Below are 22,498 nucleotides of genomic sequence, written 5' to 3'. Positions count from 1 at the left end.
AAAGAAGTTCATGTTCATTTTTAAATCTTGTATGCTTTCTTCCTTTAATAATATGCATGTATTTAAAAAGTCCTAGTTAATAGTTTTAATAGAGTTAATACTTTATATGGTATATTAAGGAGATTTAAGAAATACACTGAGATAGAAACTGACATCACCACTCTCTTTTATTACTTAAAGTTTGGCTTCTTTTTTTCCTCCTCCTTTTCTTATGTTTTGGGCCTGTTCACAGACTTTGTAACTTGGACGTTAAAGTCTTTAAAAGTGTATTTTCTGATGCTGCCCTAATAGAGTCATTCATGTCACAACTAGTCACAAGTTGTTCTGTTCTTGATAATTAGTTTCTCTTCTGAAAGAGAACTACTCTGATAATCTAACAGAGTACTTTAAACCACGCTTTCCTTTTCTCTTGATATTTTTTTTAAGTCAGGAAAAAGAAAAAAAAAGACTATGCATGTGTTTATTTTATGTATCCAAACCTGTTCCCAGCTCATTTTATTTTCCTTTTGAAGCTCCCTGGTTATAGACAAATTTCTTAGCTTATAGTGTTACATAGTCATTCTCTTCTCTCTACTTTTACTTCTAAATCTCTTTTAAGAGTTTTGTCTTTTTTCCTGAACCTTTTGAATAAAGCATATCCTGAACCCAATAGAACAGGTTTTTAAAATTTATATAATTGTTTCTTCACAGAAAATTTTCATTATTTCCCAGGTCAAGCACCAAGAAGTGAAAGTGCTGAATATTTATGGTGTAAGAACCCACCTTTTGAGGGAGGAGTACTATGGAATTTGACATTACTCATACTTGGAAAAAAAAAGTATCTTCAGAAGAATTTATCACAATTAGGATTCTTGAGAGAAGACTTTTTACTATTCTGTCTGAATGTTCTTGTTTTTATATATCTAGGTTAGCTATGTTGTGGTTTTCTCATATTTATACTAATTATGATGAGCTGTTAATGATCATCCATGTGCTCATCATTTTGTAGAAATCAAAAACTAAAATATTATAGTATTAGAATAAATTCTGAATGTTGTGTAAATTTGATATTTTTTATTCATTAAGTGGGTTTTACTGTGGCTTATTTTCCCTTAAAACTGTTACTTAAGTAGACAAGTACATCTAGACTTTGGTCCCATTTTATAAATGATAGGCACATAATAATCAGTATTGCCAGCTGAGTGGAACCAAAAGCCTTCACTTGTTCTAAAAATTGAAGCTGTAATGTTGAAATCATAATCTAAACTCATCGTTCTTCCTCTTGGAAGAATCACTTGAAGACAAATGTTGGCAGCCATTGTAACTAATGCAGTTGTACCTGAGTAAATCAAACATAATCAAAGTATATACCATTGAGGCTTTGTGACTTGAATTCATTCCTCAAAGTTAATAAAATGAAATGTATAGAAAGTAAATGATGTGAAGTTTGGTGATTTATAGTTCAGTTGTTCAACAGTGAAATGCATTTTAAAGATACATTATTCATGAGCAAATTAGCTTGTTTGTAAGATATATGACAAAATTATGGCTTCTAGACAAAAAATAGGAATTGTTTAATAAAAATTTGTATTTTTTAATTGAAGTATAGTTGATTTACAGTGTTTCAGATGTTCAGCAAAGTGATTCAGTTATATATATATTATTTTTCAGATTCTTTTCTATTATAGGTTATTACAAGATATTGAATATAGCTCCCTGTGCTATACAGTAGGTCCTTAAGTCTTTTTTTTTACTTTAAATACTGGGTTTTATTGAAGCCTAACTCTAGTATAGTCCATTCTTCATTAGCCACAGCAATCTATATCTAATGATTTTTTTCCTTTTAATGATGTTATTGATTTCAAAGGTGTTTTTCTCCACTTAAATAAATATGAAAAAACAAGGGAATTTACATTTGCCACAGTTACTCTGCTCTTAGTTAATGAAGGTTTTATGTTATTCTTTCTGAGCACATACTAAGTACTCGTTGACTAATTCTGGTACTCAGTTTATCTTTACCTCTGTTGAGTATCTACTGCTCAAACTTGCTCATTCTTGAATCAGCACCAGCTTTTACTTTCTTCCCATTTTGAACAGGGTAGAAATTTGTGACCTTTTACAGTATAATTCAGGGTTGACCAATACTCTGGTACTTTATATTAAATATTTTTCAATTGCTGTGTTGCATTCAGTAAAGCAGACATAAAATTCATTTTGTAGTCTTTTGTTTAAGACAATCTTATATTAATGTTTTAGGCATTGTGTAATAAGCTAGAACATATAATTCTCTCAATATTTTCAATTTGTAAACAATTTTAATTTTTCTTTTTACAAATCACGTTTTAGACCTTTTAATTCTTCATCTAATGCTATGTCAATACTGCACCGCACTGTAGTCTTTAAGTATGTGGCCAAGAATGTACTTAAGACATTAAAATGCCTTAAATTTACTTTAACCTTTTAGTATTCTTAATTTAAGAAATTTTCATGGCTTACATTTGGCTTGATTTAGAATTTGTAAAACCGTAAGTGTACAATTGATGTTTACCTTCAGGTAGTATGGGGATAGTGTATAGTTCATTTAACAAGAAAGATGCATTCTAACGATACAGTATTGTATGGTAGTTGAGAACAGTCTGGGTTCGAATCCCAGCTCTTTTACATACTAGTTGGATTGACCTTAGGAAAATTACTTAATCTCTCTGTGCCTCAGCTTCCTTATCTATAAAATAGGGATGATGATAGTACCTACCTCAGGATTGTTATCAGGATCAAATTCATGTGAACAGTGTGTGGCACTTAAAAGTGCTCAGTACCTATTAGTTTTTACTTAAAAATTGATCACCAGAGTTAGAGAGATCGTAGGAACCATAGAGGTGTGTTCCAAAAACATGGATGAATACTCTTGGACACATGTGTTGGTGAACTGAGCCAGTGATTATCTGTATTTATTTCAGAATAATTTCCTGCTCCAAAAGCAGACTTCTGATCTGCGTACAGACCAGAAATGCCTGGCAGAGATTCCTTCTAAGGAAACTGGAAATACCATTTGTTCAAAATGAAAATATTTTAGGTGACTTGTTAAATGAGTTTTCATTACAATGGAATTGAGGTTAGATAGGAGAAGTTTGAGAGCCAGTTAGGAATATCAATTAGCTTGTAAATACTGGTCAGTAATGCATCATTTTTTTAGCACCCCCTAGGGTGCTGTAGTCTCCTCAAAGGCATTCTTCAGATAGCTGAAATGTATCCTTTCAGGATTGAAATTTATTAGGATTGAAGTTTTTTAATAATTACCTTCCTAGCATGTTTCACACATTTCCTTTGCCATAGTATACTGAATATATGAAACATAATTTAACCTTTTCTTGTTTGTTTGTTTTGTTTTCTGGTCCCTAACTTTTTTAATTTAATTTTTATTGGAGTATAGTTGATTTACAATGTTGTGTTAGTTTCAGGTGCACAGCAAAGTGAATCACTTATACATATACATATATCCATTCTTTTTTAGATTCTGTTCCTATATAGGCCATTACAGAGTATTGAGTAGAGTTCCCTGTGCTATACAGTAGGTCCTTACTAGTTACCTATTTTATATATAGTTAACCTTTTTCTTATAATTTAGGGATATTGTGAACATTATTTATTATATTTCATTGTAATCCAGTGATGCCCTTGAGGCCTATTGAGGTGTTTAAGTCTATTTGTTCCTATGCTAAATGACCCTAGACTGTGATGCTTTTATCATTTCTTACATCTACATTTTATATGTCTTCCTCCAGCTGTTTTCATGCAACTGTCAGGATGTTCTTTCTGGCCGCTCTTTCCACACACTGCTCTTCCCCCTTATTTGCTACTTGGAATCTGCAGAGGGCCAGAAAACAAGATAGCCAAGCTTGTTGAAATTGATGTAATATTAACATAACCAAGTCCTGAGAAAGTGGTTGTGTTAGTCTATGGGTATTGTAACATCTACCTTGGGTGCTGAAGCCTTTCTTCAGGGGGGTTGGGCACACTTCCTGGTTCTTGATTGTGGATGAAATACTTCTGAATAAATGAGGTCTTACTGTAATTGCAATATAAACAGAGGTCAGTATTGGTTAAGTGTATTTGATACACTGATAGCAAATCATTGTTATCCATTAATGTAGGGGTTTTCTAAGCAACCCTAGGTTAGCCTAGTTATTTTATCTTTTTAAAGTAGTAATGTTACATTTTTTTAATCTATAAATCAATTTAACTTCCCCTCCCTTCAGGTAATTTGATTCAAGTTTTAAGATTTTTAAATATTTGAAATTTATTTATTATGTTTTCCAAAGGTGAACAAGTTATATTTTTTACACACATAGTGCATCTTTCAAAACATACCTTACATCTTTATTTTCAACTCATCCTTTTTTATATCCTAAATGAATCTAATATGGAATTTATTTTCTTTTAAAATAATTTGTAAGTGAGCAAAACATCATCTCTGTAACCCTTCCATTTGACATTCAGTTTCACTTTTTTACAGTACTTTTTCTAAGCAGCTTGAAATCTCTATTTTTGTGTACATGGTCTGTCAGTAACAGCTGCTTTATTCTGAGATTTGATGTTACAGGATGTTATTTATCTGTGATATGATTATATATTTATGAATACATAGTGTGAATATATATTTACAAATACATAGCGTGAATATATACACATATGTATATATATATATACACATAAGTATATATATAAATGGATAATCAAGAATTTTATGTAGGTACTGGTTTATATAATCTTTTCTGCTTTTATGATTCTTTAAAGAAAATGTTATATACCTTTCATAAAAATGAGTTTAGATAATGATTTAACACAATCAGTGGTGCCTTTTTTCTTTTCTCTTTTATTAGTATTGTCATGAAGCACGGATTTAATCTTGCAAATAAACTGATTTTTCCTAGTGATCTTAAGTTGACATTCAAGGGTTTGTTTTTTGTTTTGTTTTGTTTTTTCCATTAAATTCTATTGAGAAAGTGCAAACTGACTCTGGAGTTACTCTGGAGTTTTTCTTGGTTGGATTCAGAAACCAAACTGTGTACCATATGTCATGAAACTCAGTTCCTCACTTGGTATCATAAAGAAAATGTGTTTCTGACCTTTTCTGTCTTACTGACACAGTCATATTCTTACTTGGACTATATTACATAAATGACATTTGGCCTTTATGCCTATATGAAAGACAAGTTATGAGCCACATCGATCCCTATGTACATAAATTATTTAGTCCTAGTTAGGTTGCCCAACAAAATGCACTTGTTGACTAACCCATATGTAAAGTTTCTTTAAATGCATTTGGAACAATTTTGCTTACTTGTATGACTGCTGTGTGTGATAGTCTCAGAAGCTTGAGAAATAGAGTTCCTATTTTTTTCAGCAAGCATTCATTTAGGTTTTACATTCACATTTGTAATGTCATCAGTTTCTGGGTTAACATCTGTCATCATTGAAAGAATCATGGCTGATGAGTATGAAGTTAGATTCATAAAACTTTAGAACTAGAAGAAGTCTTGTAGATGGAACTAATTCCACTCCTTCCATTTAATCATGAGAACAGAGGCCAGAGAGATAAACTGACTTGGCCAAATTGATACAAAGACCAAAGTAATACCAGACCTGCATAGCCATCCTCTACTGTGTCACCCTGCTACTGCACATTAGACTTCTCACTTTTGTCACTTTTAAATGTGTACATTACTATTGTGCAAATTCTGAGTAGAAATCCCACTTCCCGTGTGTTTCAAAACAACAACTTGTAAGAAGGCAGTCATTTATGTGAGAAATGGGTGTTCCAAACCCAATTTTAGAGAACTGAAAGTGTGTTATTTCTGGTTTGTGTTGAGTGATGTCTGACTTCTGAGTTTCAGATGCTCTTGTTTCAGTGGTGCTGATTGTGACTGCCACTCCACCAAAGTTTTTCAGTTATTACCCTTATGCTATGGTCTATGAATTAAAACTTCTTTTGTAGTTTCTTTTTTTTAAAATTGAAGTATAGTTGGTTTACAATGTTATGTTGGTTCCTGGTGTGCAGCAAAGTGATGCAGTTATATATATGTATATGTGTGTGTATGTATATACATATATATACACACACATATACATATATATAACTTTCTCAGATTTTTTTCCATTATAGGTTATTACAAAATATTGAATATAGTTCCCTGTGCTATAAAGTAGGGCCTTGTTGTTTATCTGTTTATATTTAGTAGTGTTTATCTGTTGATTCCAAGCTCCTAATTTATCCCTCACCCCACCTTTCCCCTTTGATAACTATAACTTTGTTTTCCATGTCTGTGAGTCTGTTTCTGTTTTGTAAATAAATTCATTTGTGTCATTTTTTAGATTCCACATATAAGTGATATCATATAGTATTTGTCTTTCTCTTTCTGACTTACTTCACTTAATATGATCATCTCCAAGTCCATTCATGTTGCTGCAAATGGCATTATTTCATTCTTCTTTTCATGGCTGAGTAATATTCCAGTGTATATGTATACCACATCTCCTTTATCCATTCATCTGTTGATGGAAAATTAAGTTGCTTCCATGTCTTGGCTATTATAAATAGTGCTGCTGTGAACACTGTGGTGCATGTATCTTTTCAAATTAGAGTTTTATCCAGATATATGCCCAGCAGTGGGATTGCTGGATCATATGGTAGTTCTATTTTTAGTTTTTTAAGTAACCTCCATACTGTTCTCCATAGTGGTTGTACCAATTTATATTCCCAGTGTAGCAGGGTTCCCTTTTCTCCACACCTTCTCCAGCATTTATTTGTAGACTTTTCGATGATGGTCATTCTGACTGGTGTGAGGTGGTACCTCATTGTAGTTTTGATTTCCATTTCTCTAATTTTTTTTTTGGAGTATAGTGGATTTACAATGTTGAGTTACTTTCTCCTGTACAGCAAAGTGAATCAGTTATAAATATACATATATCCACTCTTTTTTTAGATTATTTTCCCATGTAGGCCATTACAGAGTATTGAGTAAAGTTCCCTGTGCTATACAGTAGGTCCTTACTAATTATCTATTTTATATATAGTAGTGTGTATATGTCAATCCTAATCTCCCAGTTTATCCCTCCCTCCCTTTCCCCCCAGTAACCATAAGATTGTTTTCTACATCTGTGACTCTATTTCAGTTCTATAAATAAGTTCATTTGTACCATTTTTTTTAGATTCCACATATAAGTGATAGCATATGATATTTGTCTTTCTCTGTCTGACTTACTTCACTCAGTATGACAATCTCTAGGTCCATCCATGTTGTAACTGGCATTATTTTGCTCTTTTTTATAGCTGAGTAATATTCAATTTTATATATATACCACATCTTCTTTATCCATTCCTCTGTTGATGGACATTTAGGTTGCTTCCATGACCTGGCTACTGTAAATAGTGCTGCAGTGAACATTGGGGTGCATGTATCCTTTCAAATTACAGTTTTCTTCGGGTATATGCCCAGGAGTGAGATTGCTGGATCATATGGTAGCTCTATTTTTAGTTTTTTAAGTAACCTCCTTATTGTTCTCCATAGTGGCTGTACCAATTTACATTCCCACCAACAGTGTAGAAGGGTTCCCTTTTCTCCACACCCGCTGCAGCATTTATTGTTTGTAGATTTTTTGATGATGGCCATTCTCACTAGTGTGAGGTGATAACTCATTGTAGTTTTGATTTGCATTTATCTAATAATTAGCGATGTTGAGCATCTTTTCATGTGCTTCTTGGTCTTCTTTGGAGGAATGTCTTCTTTGGAGGAATGTCTATTTAGATCTTCCACCCATTTTTTGATCAGTTTTTGTTGTTGTTTTTGTTATTGAGCTGCATGAGCTGTTTGTATATTTTGGAGTTTAATCCCTTGTTGGTTGCTTTGTTTGCAAATATTTTCTCCCATTCTATGGGTTGTCAATTCGTTTTGTTTATGGTTTCCTTTGCTGTGCAAAAGCTTTTAAGTTTCATTAGGTCCCATTTGTTTATTTTTGTTTTTATTTTCATTACACTAAGAGGTGGATACAAAACGATATTGCTGCAATTTATATCAAAGAGTGTTCTCCCTAGGTTTTCCTCTATGAATTTTATAGTATCCGGCCTTACATTTAGGTCTTTAATCCATACTGAGTTTATTTTTGTGTATAGTGTCAGAGAATGTTCTAATTTCATTCTTTTACATGTAGCTTTCCTGTTTACCCAGCACCACTTATTGAAGAGACTGTCTTTTCTCCATTGTATATTCTTGCCTCCTTTGTCATAGATTAATTGAACATAGGTGCATGGATTTATTTCTGGACATTGTATCCTGTTCCTATATTTCTGTTTTTGTGCCAGTACCATACTGTCTTGATTACTGTAGCTTTGTAGAATAGTCTGAAGTCAGGGAGCCTGATTCCTCCAGCTCCATTTTTCTTTCTCAAGATTGCTTTGGCTATTTGCGGTCTTCTGTGTTTCCATACAAAGTTTGAAATTTTTTGTTCTAGTTCTGTAAAAAATGCCATCGATAATTTGATAGGGATTGCATCGAATCTTTAGATTCCTTTGGATAGTATAGTCATTTTCACAGTATTGATTCTTCCAGTCCAAGAACATGGTATACCTCTCCATCTGTTTGTGTCATCTTTTATTTCTTTCATTAGTATCTTATAGTTTTCTGAGTACAAGTTTTTTGCCTCCTTAGGTAGATTTATTCCTAGATATTTTATTCTTTTTGATGTGATGGTAAATGGGATTGTTTCCTTAATCTCTCTTTCTGATCCTTCATTATTAGTGTATAGCAAGAGATTTCTGTATCTTGCAACTCTAGCAAATTCATTGATGAGCTCTAGGAGTTTTCTGGTAGCATCTTTAGGATTTTCTCTGTATAGGATCATGTATAGGATCTGTATAGGATCTGTATAGGATCATGTCATCTTCAAATAGTGACAGTTTTACTTCTTTTCCAATTTGGATTCTTTTATTTCTTTTTCTTCTCTGATTGTCATGGCCAGGACTTCCAAAACTATGTTGAATAAAAGTGGCAAGAGAGGACATCCTTGTCTTGTTCCTGATCTTAGAGGAAATGCTTTCAGCTTTTTACCATTGAGTATGATGTTAGCTGTGGGTTTCTCATATATGGCCTCTGTTAGGTTGAGGTAATTTCCCTCTTTGCCCACTTTCTGGAGAGTTTTTATCATAAATGGGTGTTGAATTTTGTCAAAAGTTTTTTCTGCATCTGTTGAGATGATCTTATGGTTTTTATTCTTCAGCTTGTTAATGTGGTATATCACATTGATTGGTTTGCACATATTGTAGAATCCTTGCATCCCTGGGATAAACCCCACTTGTTCATGGTGTATGATCCTTTTAATGTGCTGTTGGATTCTGTTTTCTAGTATTTTGTTGAGAATTTTTGCTTCTATGTTCATCAGTGATTTTGGCCTGTGATTTTCCTTTTTTATGGTGTCTTTGTCTGGTTTTGGTATCAGGGTGATGGTGGCCTCATAGAATGAGCTTGAGACTGTTCCTTCCTCTGCAGTTTTTTGGAAGAGTTTGAGAAGAATAGGTGTTAACTCTTCTCTAAATGTTTGATGGAATTCCCCTGTGAAGCCATCTGTTCCTGGACTCTTTTGGAACTTTTTAAATTCAGTACTTGTGATTGGTCTGTTCATATTTTGTTTCTTCCTGGTTCAGTCTTGGAACATTGTACCTTTCTAAGAATTTGTCCATTTCTTCTAGGTTGTCCATTTTATTGGCACATAGTTGCTTGTGGTAGTCTCTTATGATCTTTCGTATTTCTGTGGTGTCAATTGTAACTTCTCCTTTTTCATTTCTAATTTTATTGATTTGAGTCATCTCCTGTTTATTTATTTTTTTTGATGAGTCTAGCTAAAGGTTTATCAATTTTATCAATTTTATTTTCTCAAAGAACCAGCTTTTAGTTTCATTGATCTTTCTGTTGTTTTCTTTATTTCTATTTCATTTATTTCTGTTCTGATCTTTATGATTGCTTTCCTTCTACTAACTTTGGGTTTTGTTTGTTATTCTTTCTCTGGTTGCTTACGGTGTAAGGTTAGGTGCTTATTTGAGATTTTTCTTGTTTCCTGAGGTACAATTGTATTGCTGTAAACTTGCCTCTTAGAATTGCTTTTGTTGCATCCCATAGGTTTTGGATCATCGTGTTTTTGTTGTCATTTGTTTCTAGGTATTTTTTGACTTCCTCTTTAATAGGAAGTCAAAACCGTTGGTTGTTTAGTAACATATTGTTTAGTCTCCACGTGTTTGTGTTTTTACAGGTTTTTTTTTTCCTGTAGTTTATTTCTAATCTCATAGTGTTGTGGTCAGAAAAGATGCTTGGCATGATTTCAGTTTTCTTAAATTTACTGAGGCTTGGTTTGTGGCCCAGTATGTGATCTTCCTCGAGACTGTTCCATGTGCACTTGAGAAAAAAGTGTATTCTGCTGCTTTCAGATGGAACGCTCTATAAATATCAACTAAATCCATCTGGTCTAATGTGCCATTTAAGGCCTATGTTTCCTTATTGATATTCTGTCTGGATGATCTGTCCATTGGTGCAAGTAGGTTGTTAAAGTCCCCCCACTATTATTGTGTTACTGTCGATTTTCCCTTTTATGGCTGTTAGCATTTGGCTTATATGTTGAGGTGCTCCCACATTTCTCTAATAATTAATGATGTTATTCATTTTTCATGTGCCTTTTGGCCATATGTATGTCTTCTTTGGAGAAATGTCTATTTAGGTCTGCCCATTTTTTGATTGGGTTGTTTGTTTCTTGATATTGGGCTGTGTAACTTTTTGTATGTTTTGGAAATTAAGCCCTTATTGGTCACATCACTTGCAAATATTTTCTCCCATTCCGTAGATTGTCTTTTCATTTTGTTTTGCACAGCTTTTGCTGTGCAGAAGCTTATAAATTGAATAGGATATTTTGCAGTTTCTTTAATGCCAATACAAAGCTAAATATATTGCCAAGAGAAGAATTGTGACAGAGAACACATTTTGTCATCTTTTAGCCTGTTAAGCCTTTAAGCAGTTGCTAAATGAAGTAAAAGGAGCATACTTTATAAAAGGTAGAGTCAAGGTTTAAACTATTTTTTGAGTCAGTTATTATCTCACATGATGCCAGTGGCTAATGTTTCCAGTTCTATTGCATCTTCCACAATCTTAGTTATAGTTGTTAATTGGCACTAATGAATGTAATACTTTTAGGAAAGCAGTTGCCCCATATAATCTAATTTGTGGTCATTTTTAGCATTTACTGAGCAAGTTAGTTTCGTGGAGAGGAGTTAAGGTCACAGAATAGAAAGGAGCATTTTACGCAGAGTTAAATTTTGGTAGAAATATGACAACATGTTCTATAGGTATGGTTTTGCAATTATGTTAACACCTTAAGGTATTGAAACCTTTTTGCTCATGTACCCCTCAAACACGTATAATTTGTATAATTTGACATATACAGTTTTTCGTCATAAAATTCAAATAATCACCAAGAGTGTAGTTTCTAACATTATAAATGTTGGTATGTAATGGTAAAATGGTAACATCACCCCTTTAAATGTATTCAATGGAATTTAAGTATCAGAGATATTTGATACCCACTATCACCCACTTCAAATAATAAATAGAAATAGATTTTTTTTAAATTTCCAAAGACAGTAAGCTTAAAATATGTCTTCTGGATTCAGTAATTAATCCAATTATATTTGTGCAAAATGAATCAAACTATCAAATATATTACAGTTTTGATAAAGGATTATTAAACACAAAGTAAATTTCTTGAAATGTATTGCTTAATAAAATTGCAGGAGGTGAGGTTGAGCATCTGGACAGTGACTCCCTTAGAGTTATTTACCTTGTGGAAAGTCCTCTTGTATCTTTATACACCTCCCAGTTTGAATGTTGCTGCCTTAAGTGACTAGCTGTACCTTCTGCAGGTGATTATTACAGTTACACAACATTGTTCAGTGACTAAGAGCAGGCACTCTAGAGGCAGACCACGTGGGCTTGAATTCCAACTCTGAGCCCCAGCTCTTCCTTTTAGTAGTTGCATAACTTTGGGAAATCTGCTTAACTCCACTGTTCCTCTGTTTTCTCTCCTGTAAAATGAAGATAATAGTTGGCTGTTGCACAGGTAAAATGAAGTAATACTTCTGACATGCTTAGAGTAGTGTCTGACACATGCAAGTTCACCATACAGTAAATTCTAGATAATCTTTTAAATTATTTTGAGAATTTTAAAGATATATCTTAAAGCGCCTGTGAGCATTTCTCAGGCAGATTTAAGTAATTTGAGGATTATCCACTTATGCTTTCCTTACTTCTACCCTGGTCAGTCATAATTTTTCCACACTTCATATAAGTAATTAGTAAAATTTTCCCTATGCATGTGTATGCATACGTATATTTGTATGCACATGTATGTCTTCCTAAGACTGTGAGTACTTAATGTCTGCTCATGGCAGGGAAGCGAACTGTCTTTAGCCACAAATATTTATTAAACACCTATTGAAAAGTGAAAGTTATATTCGACTAAGAGGAAAACTGACTCTAAAACTTGCCCTTGCTAAAGACTTATGAGATGTATGAAGATTAATAAACCAACTTTGAAAATAATCTGAATTAAAAAAAAATAATACAATCAACCTCTGATTTGAAAAGAAGCAATAAATTCAGAGTAACCTATACAAGGAAGTGACATAGATAACAGGAAAAGCGGGTAATAAGCAGGGAGAAAAAATAGTTGTTCATACCTTAAATTTGTAAATGAATTAATAATGTAGCATCGGGATTCCCTGGTGGCACAGTGGTTGAGAGTCCGCCTGCCTATGCAGGGGACACAGGTTCGTGCCCCGGTCGGGGAAGATCCCACATGCTGCAGAGTGGCTGGGCCCGTGAGCCATGGCCGCTGAGCCTGCACGTCCGGAGCCTGTGCTCCGCAACGAGAGAGGCCACAACAGTGAGAGGCCCGTGTACCGCAAAAAAAAAAAAAAGTAGCATCTAAGCAGAATCAAGGTATTAGAATTCAAGGTATAGATGTCTTTAATTTTTCCTTCTAAGAATTGTAATAAAAGTTATTAAGTACAAGATGATAATCTGAATTTATTACTAGAAATTTTTGCTAGCATTCCATGAACTGAACTCTGTTACACTGTTAGGAAACATAAGGATATATTTACTCTGGTGTATTTCTTTTATATATCCTGACTTATAGAACTAGTAGTTTACAGTTAAGATATTTTTCAAAATATGCTTTTTTATTTATATTCATGTTCATCTGCTTTCCCCCCTAGTGTACGTTAATTGAATAGGAAAGAACTGGAAAATTGAGAACTTTGACATGAACGTTGGTATTTTGTGAGACTGTGGGATAAGAGAGGACAGTTTCTCTCAAGTGTTACATCAGATATTTCTGCCTTTATAGTTATATACTCTGTTTAATTCAGCATTTATCTAGGGACTTTAAACTCCCTCCCTACCAAAGTTATATTGCATTTGAAAATTTTAAGTTCATTAGGAATAATTTTGTTGTAAAGGTTATGTATTGAAATACTGTATATCCTTCAATATCCCAAAACCAATGGGAATCATTGTTATATTAATACAAAAACATTGCTTAAATAAGGTAGATATTTTATTAGGCCATACATAAGACAGGAACTTTCTTAGAATATCACTTTCTTTGGTACACCTGGAAAAAAATACTACAAAATTTGATTTTAGCTCACATGGTTATTAAGAGTCCCTTTATGCTTAGACATATTTTAGAGTAGAATGTGGAATTAATTTTAATAAAGAGAATTCTATTCTGATGTTGTGCTTCCATGATAAACTTTGAACCATGTTCCTGGGGTTTTAAAAAGTCTACTAGCCTAAAGTAAACTTTAGAAAAGAAGTGCATGTACTTCTCTACTGGTGTTTTAGGAGTAGGAATGTCTCAGTTCTTATACTTTTCTCTAATATATATTCTTTCTGCCATAATTCTGTTCTGCCCTAAACCCTTTCCAAAACCAGAAGAATTACTCCCATTTAGGGATCCCCTTAGTTCTTCCTTTCAGTATGTAGAACCTTTTGTCCTTCCTTTGCCCTTTGTATGTAGGCCTTTAGGAATTCTAAGTGCCTTAGGCTACAGTATTTCACTTCTGTGAAGGACCTTTTTTGTACATGGTATTCTCTAACCCAAACATTCTCTGAGGTCTGGGCCCCATGAACCTGTAAATGCAAAACAAAGTGATTTGGAAATCCTGAAAATATTACACAAGTTTTGACTTGTGCCATATTATGGACTTTTAAGTATGATTCAACTAAGCTAACAGTGTTCCCCAAAAAACTTTCTTAGAGAACCCTATAATGAATAGATGATTTGTTTTTAACTTGTCAATTTATATTGTTTTTAACTTGTCAATTTATATTATATTTAACTTGTCAATGTATAAATGGGTTTTTCTGTCTGAAGAATACTGTGTGTTCTCTAGGTAAAAAAATAGTCCACTTTTAGTCTTTTTTATACAGTATTTTGCTTAGCAATCCTTTATCCACCCTCGTTGGGAATGTTGTAAGGATAGCTTAAGCTCTTTCTATGAATAAATGGTTTCCTAAGCTTTTTTACCTTGCTGGTTTTACATAACCATCAACTGGTACTTAGTCTTGAGTCTTAGTGTGCTCCCTCTTTGTTATTAGTTAACATATATTTTCGCTATTTTTTTTAACACACATAGCATATTGTTATGGTTTTTACATGTCCTCCATCACTAGATTATAAAGTTCTTAAAGACAGGAGCCATGACGTGCTTGGCTCTATTCCCAATGGCACCAGCTTAGTGCCTTGAATATGAGTACACAGTGAAATTTGTGATAAGCAGGAACTCAAAATATTTTTTTTTTAAACAGATTTGGTTCATTTGACTTGTACGTCTTCTAAAACAGCAAGAGAAGATTTAGAACCAGTTGTGCAGAAATTGTTTACTCCATATACCGAAAAGGAGATAGGTAAGAACAATAATCAGTGATTCATGATGGAAAGGTAACGTGACCACTTTACTCCTCTTTAGAGATCTCAGGAAGGTTTCTGCAACCTGAATTGAAAGGTGATGTATTCAGCACCAATGCTTACATGTTTTACTAGGATGACTAAGCACATTCTCTTCCTAAAACTGGGGAAATATTTATAATAAGAGAAAAAGCTACATCTCACACACAATGTATATAATTAAGTGCAAAAATATAAATTTATATGTGTACATACTCATATGCATAGAAAAAAGACTCAGGAAATCTCTCAATTTTGGTGGGATTATGTATAATTCTTTTTCCTTTTAATTTTCTTTATTTTATAGATGTTGTATGAAGAGCATATATTCCTTTATCAGAAAAAGTTATCTTCATTTATAAAGAAAAAAAAAAAACTTGGTTCAACTGAGAGAAAGTTAAGCTATTAATTGGCAAACGTAGGAATCCTTCCTAACCAATAATTGTCTTTTCATGCATTGCATGCTAGTGATGTGATAAATATTTAGCTTTCAAAACATACATGCCACTTTGCTGCCTACTCATGGTGGAAAGATGCTTTTCAACCACGAATTTTTTAACTTTTCTCCCCGCATCATAGGGTAGCCCTTGTAGCTGTGAATGGAGCAAATTGTAGTGAATTCTATGTGTAGGTGATCAAAACATGGCCTAATGGATCTTATTCATTTATATGAAGTGACGGTGATTTTCATTATAGGATTTGGATGTCCACTTGAATCCTGGCCAGTTCATTAATTCATATATCTTCATTTTCTTTGGATGTTATGTTTGTTCAGGCAACCATTTATTTACCCCTACCTATTGTATTTCCTTTTAGCTCATCTTCTGTGTGTCTTGTTTGTTTTCTTTGCAAGATAGTGCATAAAGGAGCATTTACATTTACATAGGAAAACAAACTGCTCCATTCTCAGGAGCTAATATCGGTATAATTAATTTCTTTTTGGGCTGCTTGAATCAAATTCTGCAGTCTGAAAATTTACTTCACTTTAGTTTGGAATTTAATTTGTTTCTTATTTACTTTTTTTTTCCATTGGAAAGTCTCATATAAATGTATTGTTAAAAATTTGATTGCAGAGTTACAATACACAATAATATTCCTAAATGTAAAATGGAATAATAGTTTTGTCTTTGGCTTTAGTTACCTTGCTTATAAAAACTCAGAATTCCTTCTTTATTTCTGAATTTTTTCATAATTTTTGGTTGTAATTTCATTGTGTGGTGGTCCCAAATAATATACTAAATTTGAATATTGTATCATTGCTCTTCACTTTTTAAATGCATTTTCTTTTTTAAAAAATCAAGATGGGTAAATTACATATTCATTACTTAGCATCCTCTAGCCATTTTAGATTTTTAAACATTAATCTTAATGGTTAATGTGATCCTATTTTGAAATGATGTATTGTTTAGAACCTGAGTGAAATTCTTTAGTAAGAACTATGTGCTCAGAGGGGTCCTCAGGTGCACTGAGGCACTGAAAAGCCAGTTTTCACTGACACATAGGCCTTTTTATCATCAGGATGAGGTAGTGGTCATATTTTAATTAAAATGTCAGAACAAATACTGTTGGAGTTATTGAAAATGAATCACCAGATAAAGTGAGCACTGGGCCATGGCAGGTCAAAGAGGCAAAGTCACCTGGAGAAGAGAACTCAATTCATTTTCCTGCCTAAATGAGGAAGAAGGAACTTTATGAGTAATATGAACTTTTAATACATTAAAGCACATTCTTCTCTGTAGCAAAAGCCCCTATTTTCACAGATTGATGGCTTTTACTATTATGTTTTAATTATTTGACTATGATATGAAACCTTATGATTTAAAGCTTTATAAATATTTTGTTTTAAAATGTGTGCCAGAGGAATAACATTATTTAAGCTTATTTTCTTTTTATTCGACTTATATGTTCTGTGTAGTGCTGTGCTTCCTGAGCTTTTGTGAAAGTCAGCCTAGTCACTTTGCAATGAAGTTCATTTATAGTATTAAAAGATAATGTTCTCTTCTCAAACACAGTACTTCTTTGCCTTTGTATCTGAGGAATCCAATAGCCTTGTGAAGGTATTCCTTCTATTCCCTCTCTTTCTTACTTGTTCATGTTTAAGGTATCAGCTGGAGCTCGTGACATATGCTCTGTCTTAAGAAGCAGTTGTACTAATACTTCTAAGAGCCCTACTTCCCAGCCTCCTTTAAGAGCATCAGAGATCTCTAAACTCTTCCCTGCTTCACAGTCCAAGGAAATTTCAGATACTTTATGCTTAATAAACCTGATTCTGCAGGTGAGAAAATGAGGTGATTGCTCACCATTCATATGTGCATTAATTCTTCCAGATTCCATAATATCCTTCAAAGCACAGGTAGAACTTTCCTAAGTGATTTCTTATTTTACGCAGGAAATTGAGATTTTTCCATACAAATTGAAGCAAGAATTTCATTAGTACAATATCTTCAAATGTCTGCAGTGTAATATCATCACTGCACCATCTTCTTTCTCTTCTTCCCTCCACTGGGCACAGCATGTGGCATTATCTCATTCTATCTCATTCAGTTCCTATCTCAAAAAATCAGCACTGCCTAAATGCAGGAATTCCCCTTATAGGTGTCATTTTGAAATAGGTGGCTGGTGAGGGTGTTTTTACTGAGCTGAGAAGTAAAATACCTTATCTTAATTCCTTTTTGTATTTGTTGTGTCCAGTCTAGGTCATAGCTGTGGCAGTCTTCCTACTCTCTTGGTCTTGTGCTACTGTGCTATGTTGCTAAAATAGTTCACTCTCTCCCTAAACATGGCATGCAGCTATAGACTATTTGTTGCTTTTATTTGGTGTGCCACTGTTGATTTTCTTCAGCCTACTTTATTCTGTACTTGCCCCAGTTTAATTCGCCCAAGATTTTATTCTAAATTACCTGTTACTTGTTTAGTCCTTTGCACAATCTAATTGAATGAAATGAGCTATTACAGAAAACCAATTCTATTTCTGACCAAGTGATGTATTCCTAACCAAACCTCGACAGCTTTAATAATTTTTTGACAATTTTGCACTGCACAATTGCATGTTATTTTTCCAGCTCTCTCTCTGCCTTCCAGCTGGCCTCAAAGAAAGATGAAGCAATTACTTGTTTCTTTGAGGGTTTTAAGGTCAAAGCCCAATAACTCCCTTGTGTCTAGAGCATTTATCTTCAGCCTATGTCAACTTTTCATCTTCCTCTCGGTTTCTTTTCAAAACTTCAACCTCTATGAAATTTCTTTCCTATAATTGAATTATTCATTTCCCCCAACTTTTATTGAGTGAAAGCCCTCCTCTGAGCTGGAACTTTCATAAAATATAAGATAAGCTCTCTTAGTATATGCTTAGAAATGGAATGAGCAATATTAAAGGACTACCAGACCTTAGCTCACTTTTCTGCAATGCTCCTAGAGTCTGGTTTCATAAGTGATAGGCAGTATGTTTAACCATCTTCCTGTAAGATTTACTGAAACTAAGCTCACCAATAAATTTACTAAGAGCCATATGGTTTTAGCTGTGAAATATGAGTCCGTTATGTTCCTTTATTTTGTAAGTAAGTAGGTTTTGCCACCTATTTTGTGCTTTACATGAAGTTAGTGATACCTTAGACTCATAGATCTTAGCATTAGAAAGGAGCATCTTAAAGGATCACTTCATCCAGAGTTTCTTCATCCTATCACATTAATAATTATGGATTATTCAGGATGAGCTAGAAAGAGAACATATTTGGTATTGTTGTAGTGGAGATATTTTAAATTAAGTATAATAAAAAACCTATTTGTCCTGAATTGGGGAATGGGACATTCTTTTTAACTGAAGAATGCAATTAGCTAACTTTTCTCCACTGATTATAAATCTACCAATAAGAGTTAATTAACTAGATAATTATACCTTTAGAATTTTCTTTATGATTCACAAGGTGCCTTATGGCCTTGGGTAATCGTCATGCACGTCCTTTATTATCATTGTACAGAATTTGAATTTTTCTTCAGATTCAGGCTAAGAAAACACTGTAGTCAATAAATATATTAACAGCAATATTTTCTGTTTTCAACCAAAGAAAATGTAATTATAACATTTCTAAAGAAGAAAGGCATAGAAATAATTATTAAGATAGCAAGGATTAGGCTTTAGGTATTGAGATTAAGAGGGCTGGATCTTTTAATAAGCACATCATGCTTTGATTATACCTGAAAGCAGAATTAAAATTGGTTCAGAAATTATTCATTGAGCATCTGTTATGTGCTAGGCTCTGTATTAGGGAACATGAAAGAGCAAGATAATAAGGACTAAGTCTACTTCATCTTTGTATCCCCAGCTCCTAGCCTGATGCCTAACACATAATAGATGCTTGCTGTAAATGAGAGAATGTGCACTGAAAACAGCTTACAGTCTCATAATCATATTTTTGTTATTTGTTGGTTGGTTGGCATTACTTTTGTAATCTAGTAGGACAGAGTGTTAGTGAGTTAGGATATCCAATTTTTAATCCTGTATATACTATTTTTTAATAACAGCTTTATTGAGAGTCACATACCATACAATTCACCCATTTAAAGTATAAAATCCAATGTTTTTTAATGTATTGTTCAAACATCACCACAGTCAATTTTAGAATATTTCCATCACTCCAAAAAGAAACCCATACCCCATACCCATTAGCCATTAACCTGCACTTACCCTCAATTCCCCCACAGCCCTAGGTAACCCTAATCTACTTCCTGTCTTTTTTTGAGGGGGGTGGGGTGGGCATGCCACGCAGTTTGTGGGATCTTAGTTCCCCAACCAAGGATTGAACCTGGGCCTCGGCAGTGAAAGCACTGAGTCCTAACCACTGGACCGCCAGGGAATTCCCCTACTTCCTGTCTTTATAGATTTCTCTATTCTGGTCATCTCATAATCCTGTATATAGCATTGACTTACTTTATAATTTTTTAAGTTGGTTTATCCATGTGAAACATAAGAAAATAAATTTATGTTAACTTCTCACTTCATTGGCATAATTTAAAGATGAATATGATCATAAGTGCTTTCATACTGGTGATGAGAAATAAGAGAAATCCAAGGGAACATGTTGGGAGTTAAATCTAAGTAACTTACTAATAATCAAAATAATTTTTAAAATCTAACTTGTCTTAGGTTGAAAAGCCATCATTGCTTGAAATATCATACACATGTATTAGAGTGTGTGGATACAGATTTACTATAGTTTACATACAAAGCTCTGATTTACTACAATATATAGTGGTAGCTTTGTTAGCAATTGGCTACATGTTGTAGTAATTGAGAGGCATGTTGTGCTTTAGATGTAAGTAAAATTTATATCTACATTTAGAAAATGAAGAAGTTGAAAAGCCAAGACTTCTGTGGGCTCTTTACTTCAATATGAGAGATTCTTCAGACGTCAGCAGGAACTCTTATAATGATTTACCATCCAACGTTTATGTCTGCTCTGGCCCAGACTGTGCTTTAGGAAATGATAATGCAGTCAAACAGGTAAGGCTGTTGGTGTTTCTTGGTTTTATGTTAGGAAGTTGGTGTGGTAGGGAAAGTGAATTGTTTTTTCCTCTAGGAGGTGGGAAAAGAAACTTAAAAAGCATCTCTCTCATTTAATACCATCTCTGCAATTTGCCCCTGAACTTTTTCTCGGTGAACAACAAAGCCACTTTAATATCAAATATTTTCACGTTCTTGAATATAATGATGAACTACAAGAGACTGTTTATGAGTTCCATTGTGGGAATAAAGATAGAAGATGTTAGAAATACATATTCAGAAAAATTAATTTATAATGCCAGTATTCTAAAGAAACATTGCTTCTAATTTAAATGGTGGCCTATCATTGTATTTTGAAATACACAAACTTTTTCCTCTGTAAACTTGAGTCATTTCCAAAGGAGTGTAACTAGTAAGGCATACAAAATGTATTTTTAAAATGGCACATTTTTAAGGCACATCCTTACCATGGAAAAGAACATATAGTTTTTCACAATTAACATGATTCCTTTAATGTTTTGACACAAGCTGGTGTCCCAAAGCTACTATAATAGCTGCTGAGGAGTATGTTAAATCAAGGTGGAATTTTGTGACAGCGTTCTTGGGCAGGGCTATCAATAGGTACAGGGCAAGTGACACAAAATGCCAAAAGTGAATTATGAGTCTACTAAGCTGAAAATTCATATGCATGTACAAACACACTTTTCTGCACTTGACAGGAAGAGTAGAGCAGAAAATACCATTTTTTAAGGTATAAGTCTAAACTTTTCACCAATGTAGTTGGCGCATCTGTTTATTGAAACAATAAATGGATAATTTAACGTTGTTCTAAGACCACAGATGGAAGTTTCATTCCCACTAGTGGTAGGGATCTTATAGGAGCAGATGGCCTTTTTGAGCCTTTAATTTTTAGGCATAGCAGCAAGGCTATGACCTATACATTTACAGTTTTTTACCAGATTCTTTGTTTCTCATCTTCAGAGTCTAGTGGTGATCCAGGATAATCATATTTAGTCAGTGATAACAAACAAAAATAGGAAGTCACATCTCTCATCCATCATTTATTCTGTTAGTTTAATAGGAACTCAGGATGGTTCAATATCTACATTTATGGCTTAAAATGGCCAAGTCATTTTTGCTTTGATGGTCCATTTTTTTCCAAGAAGAAATTACCAGCAAGTTATCAGCCAGGTAACTTTATTCCTGAGTGAACTTTAATGTTTTTTTTAACCAAAATGGAAGGCCTTAAATAAGGACTTAATATAGAAGTGCTAATGTGATCTAAACTGCAAGCTAAAAGATTAAAATTAAAGGATAATTTTATCATGAGATATTGATTCCCAAGAAGATAGACTTGAGTGCAGTGTTTTCACAGAAGAAAACAGTAATACTAGTTTGGGTGCTAATTATTATATACTGTTAATTATAAGTAGGTTTATATTTGTTATACAGCTTTTAACCTCACATCAGTTTTGGGAGAAATATTATAATGCCTACTTTAAAGGGCATCAATAATAACATTTAAAAATAGCCAGTTTATTCAGATAGGGCTTCCCTGGTGGCACAGTGGTTGAGAGTCCGCCTGCCGATGCAGGGGACACGGGTTCGTGTCCCGGTCTGGGAGGATCCCACATGCCGCGGAGCGGCTGGGCCTGTGAGCCATGGCCGCTGAGCCTGCGCGTCCGGAGCCTGTGCTCTGCAACGGGAGAGACCACAGCAGTGAGAGGCCCGCGTACCACAAAAAATAATAATAATAAAAAATAAAAATAGCCAGTTTGTTCAGATAAACTCTGTTCTAATTCCAGTATGTCATGCTGTGTTCATCCCAAGCACTAACTGATGACTCTGTCTTCCAAATTGTCTCTAAAAGCCCTCAGAACATCACCTAAGCTTTGCCTGTGTAGGAAACATAAGTACCTGCAGATATCATTTTTCTTTCTTTCTCTTTTTTTTTTTTTGAAATAAAATGCTTCA

At 33.8% G+C, this 22,498-nt stretch overlaps 1 protein-coding gene across 2 annotated transcripts in view; it reads left to right on the top strand.

The window, feature by feature from the left end:
* The window catches only part of CHM (CHM Rab escort protein), a 201,709-nt gene that overhangs the window by 171,778 nt on the left and 7,433 nt on the right, over positions 1 to 22,498 (top strand). The window contains exons 13-14 of one of the 2 annotated variants that reach the window (XM_027086060.1): positions 14,889 to 14,987; positions 20,364 to 20,524. In XM_027086060.1, the coding sequence (XP_026941861.1) occupies positions 14,889 to 14,987; positions 20,364 to 20,524 (260 nt within the window). Of the gene's footprint in view, positions 1 to 711; positions 988 to 14,888; positions 14,988 to 20,363; positions 20,525 to 22,498 lie in introns of those variants that run through there. The other variant, XM_027086061.1, reaches the window with a different exon arrangement.

The sequence above is a fragment of the Aethalodelphis obliquidens genome, unplaced genomic scaffold (genome assembly GCF_003676395.1).
Source record: "Aethalodelphis obliquidens isolate GAN/ISIS:26980383/991018 unplaced genomic scaffold, ASM367639v1 scaffold54, whole genome shotgun sequence".
Lineage (NCBI taxonomy): Eukaryota > Metazoa > Chordata > Mammalia > Artiodactyla > Delphinidae > Aethalodelphis > Aethalodelphis obliquidens.
Note: the sequence above shows the minus strand (reverse complement) of the source record. Positions and strands in the feature narration are given on the sequence as shown.